Source organism: Lucilia sericata, unplaced genomic scaffold, assembly GCF_015586225.1.
Source record: "Lucilia sericata isolate MDLA Ls3-8-SP2 unplaced genomic scaffold, ASM1558622v1 Contig000051F_arrow, whole genome shotgun sequence".
NCBI lineage: Eukaryota > Metazoa > Arthropoda > Insecta > Diptera > Calliphoridae > Lucilia > Lucilia sericata.
The window spans coordinates 626,023-627,770 of record NW_023994087.1 but is presented as its reverse complement, the minus strand read 5'-3'; the positions used below and the strand labels follow the sequence as shown (position 1 = coordinate 627,770).

The 1,748-nt window shown below is 33.7% G+C and overlaps 1 protein-coding gene across 1 annotated transcript; it reads right to left on the bottom strand.

The window, feature by feature from the left end:
- Window positions 1-69: 69 nt before the first annotated feature.
- On the bottom strand, window positions 70-1,497 carry LOC119616008 (26S proteasome non-ATPase regulatory subunit 6). Its single transcript, XM_037972123.1, has one exon. The coding sequence runs from the start codon at window positions 1,349-1,351 to the stop codon at window positions 182-184; it is 1,170 nt and encodes a 389-aa protein (XP_037828051.1). The 5' UTR covers window positions 1,352-1,497; the 3' UTR covers window positions 70-181.
- Window positions 1,498-1,748: the final 251 nt, after the last annotated feature.

Sequence of the window (1,748 nt, the reverse complement as noted above, 5' to 3'; positions counted from 1 at the left end):
TTTTAAGTTTTTATAGTAAAATTGTTAGATAAATTACCATTGTTTTATGAAATAAAAATACAAATTATATTTGGGACTAAATGATTTTTTATTTATTGGATAAAGTAATGAAATTAGCAGCCATGTTCATAAAGAAATTGGCATGCTTAATTTTTTATAATATAAATACAGCTGTGGGTGATTAGATGTTTATAACACGACTTAATTTTTGAATACGATTTAGAAGAAGATCACCTTGCTTAATAGTGGCTTGATATTGCCAATTTTTATTATCGGGACGATTTGTTTCAACAATGCCACCAACACGATCCACTTTGGCATGTAACCGTCCGGCAGCTATAAAACGTGATAGTTCTTGATCAATATAGTCTACATTAACACCAAAAGCTTCAGCCATATATTGTAAGGTTAAAGAGCGATAAGATTCCAATAGCTGAGTATAAGCTAAAATACGCATCTCACGAACATAAAAACGATAATGGGGATGTGCTAAATAATCATTCCGTAAAACGATTTCCACTTCTGCCAAGTGTTTGAAGAACTCGGCATATTGACAGTTGTATAAGGAGAACAAATAACGTTTTACATCCGGCAGTCCATGTAGTACTTCTTGGATTTCTGCTCCTTTTATAACTTTATCGCGCAGTTCATTGCGGGGCAAAGCAATTAAGGCAACATAGACCGTGTAACGCACAAATGTTGGGTAATCCATTAGTTCGTAAGACGTAAATGTACTAACCGTATCCAAGAAGAATGTAGCAGCAGCTTTAAAGTCACGTACAGCTACTGAATAAACACCCTGATATACCTTCAACCGATTTCGTCTATCCCAATCGCCACCTTCTTCTATTAAATATTTTGCCTTTTCGATATTACGTGTTATCAAATCGTGGTCTAAATAAAAAAGACCCAAGCGTATTAAATGAAAAACAATGTCTAAACGATGGCCCAATGATACAGTTTTTTCATAAGTTTTACGGAATGCTAGCTCTGCTTCAGCTTTATCGCCAATGCGACATAAATATTCCGACTTTTTAAGATTTGCTTCTCTTACTTCCATCTCACCCAAGTTCTTTTCAGCATCTTCGATGGCTTCATCCAACTTTTCCAGATCCTTTCTATTTTGTTCCTTCATTCGATCAAGCAAATCTTTATCAACTGCCCACTGGAGTTCACTGCACAGATATTCATAGAAAGGAGCCATATTGTCTAACTTAACTGCATCCAACAGCTTATTTTTTAAACCCACTTCATGTTTATGTTCAGACAATGTTAGTAAAAACTTGTACTGAGCCAATTCCAAATTAGGGTTTTTCTCTAATCCTTGTTCTTCCAAGTTTTCGGCAGGCATTGCGTTTTATAATCTAATTATTTATATAGAACAATTGGCTCCAAAATATTTTTCTTTTTTTATAAACAATATATTTTCGCTACAATAGATTCAAGACAGCAAAGTCATTTATACAATGAAGTTAGCTGCATGCGAATTGCCAGTCACCAGTGATGACAATATAGCTATTATCTAGTATAATACAGCGATTATGTAAAAGATTTAAAAATTCTAGCGAGTTCATCAAAAATATTTTGAAAATTTGTATATGGATCGATGGTTCGAGTGGGTATGATATTTATCACATTAGTATTTACAATATTTTGTGCTGTGCGTAACGACTGATAATTAAAAAAAGTTCGAGAGAAAGTCAAAAGAATGTTTGGTTGAGCTACATATCCCTACGAGAAATAAATGA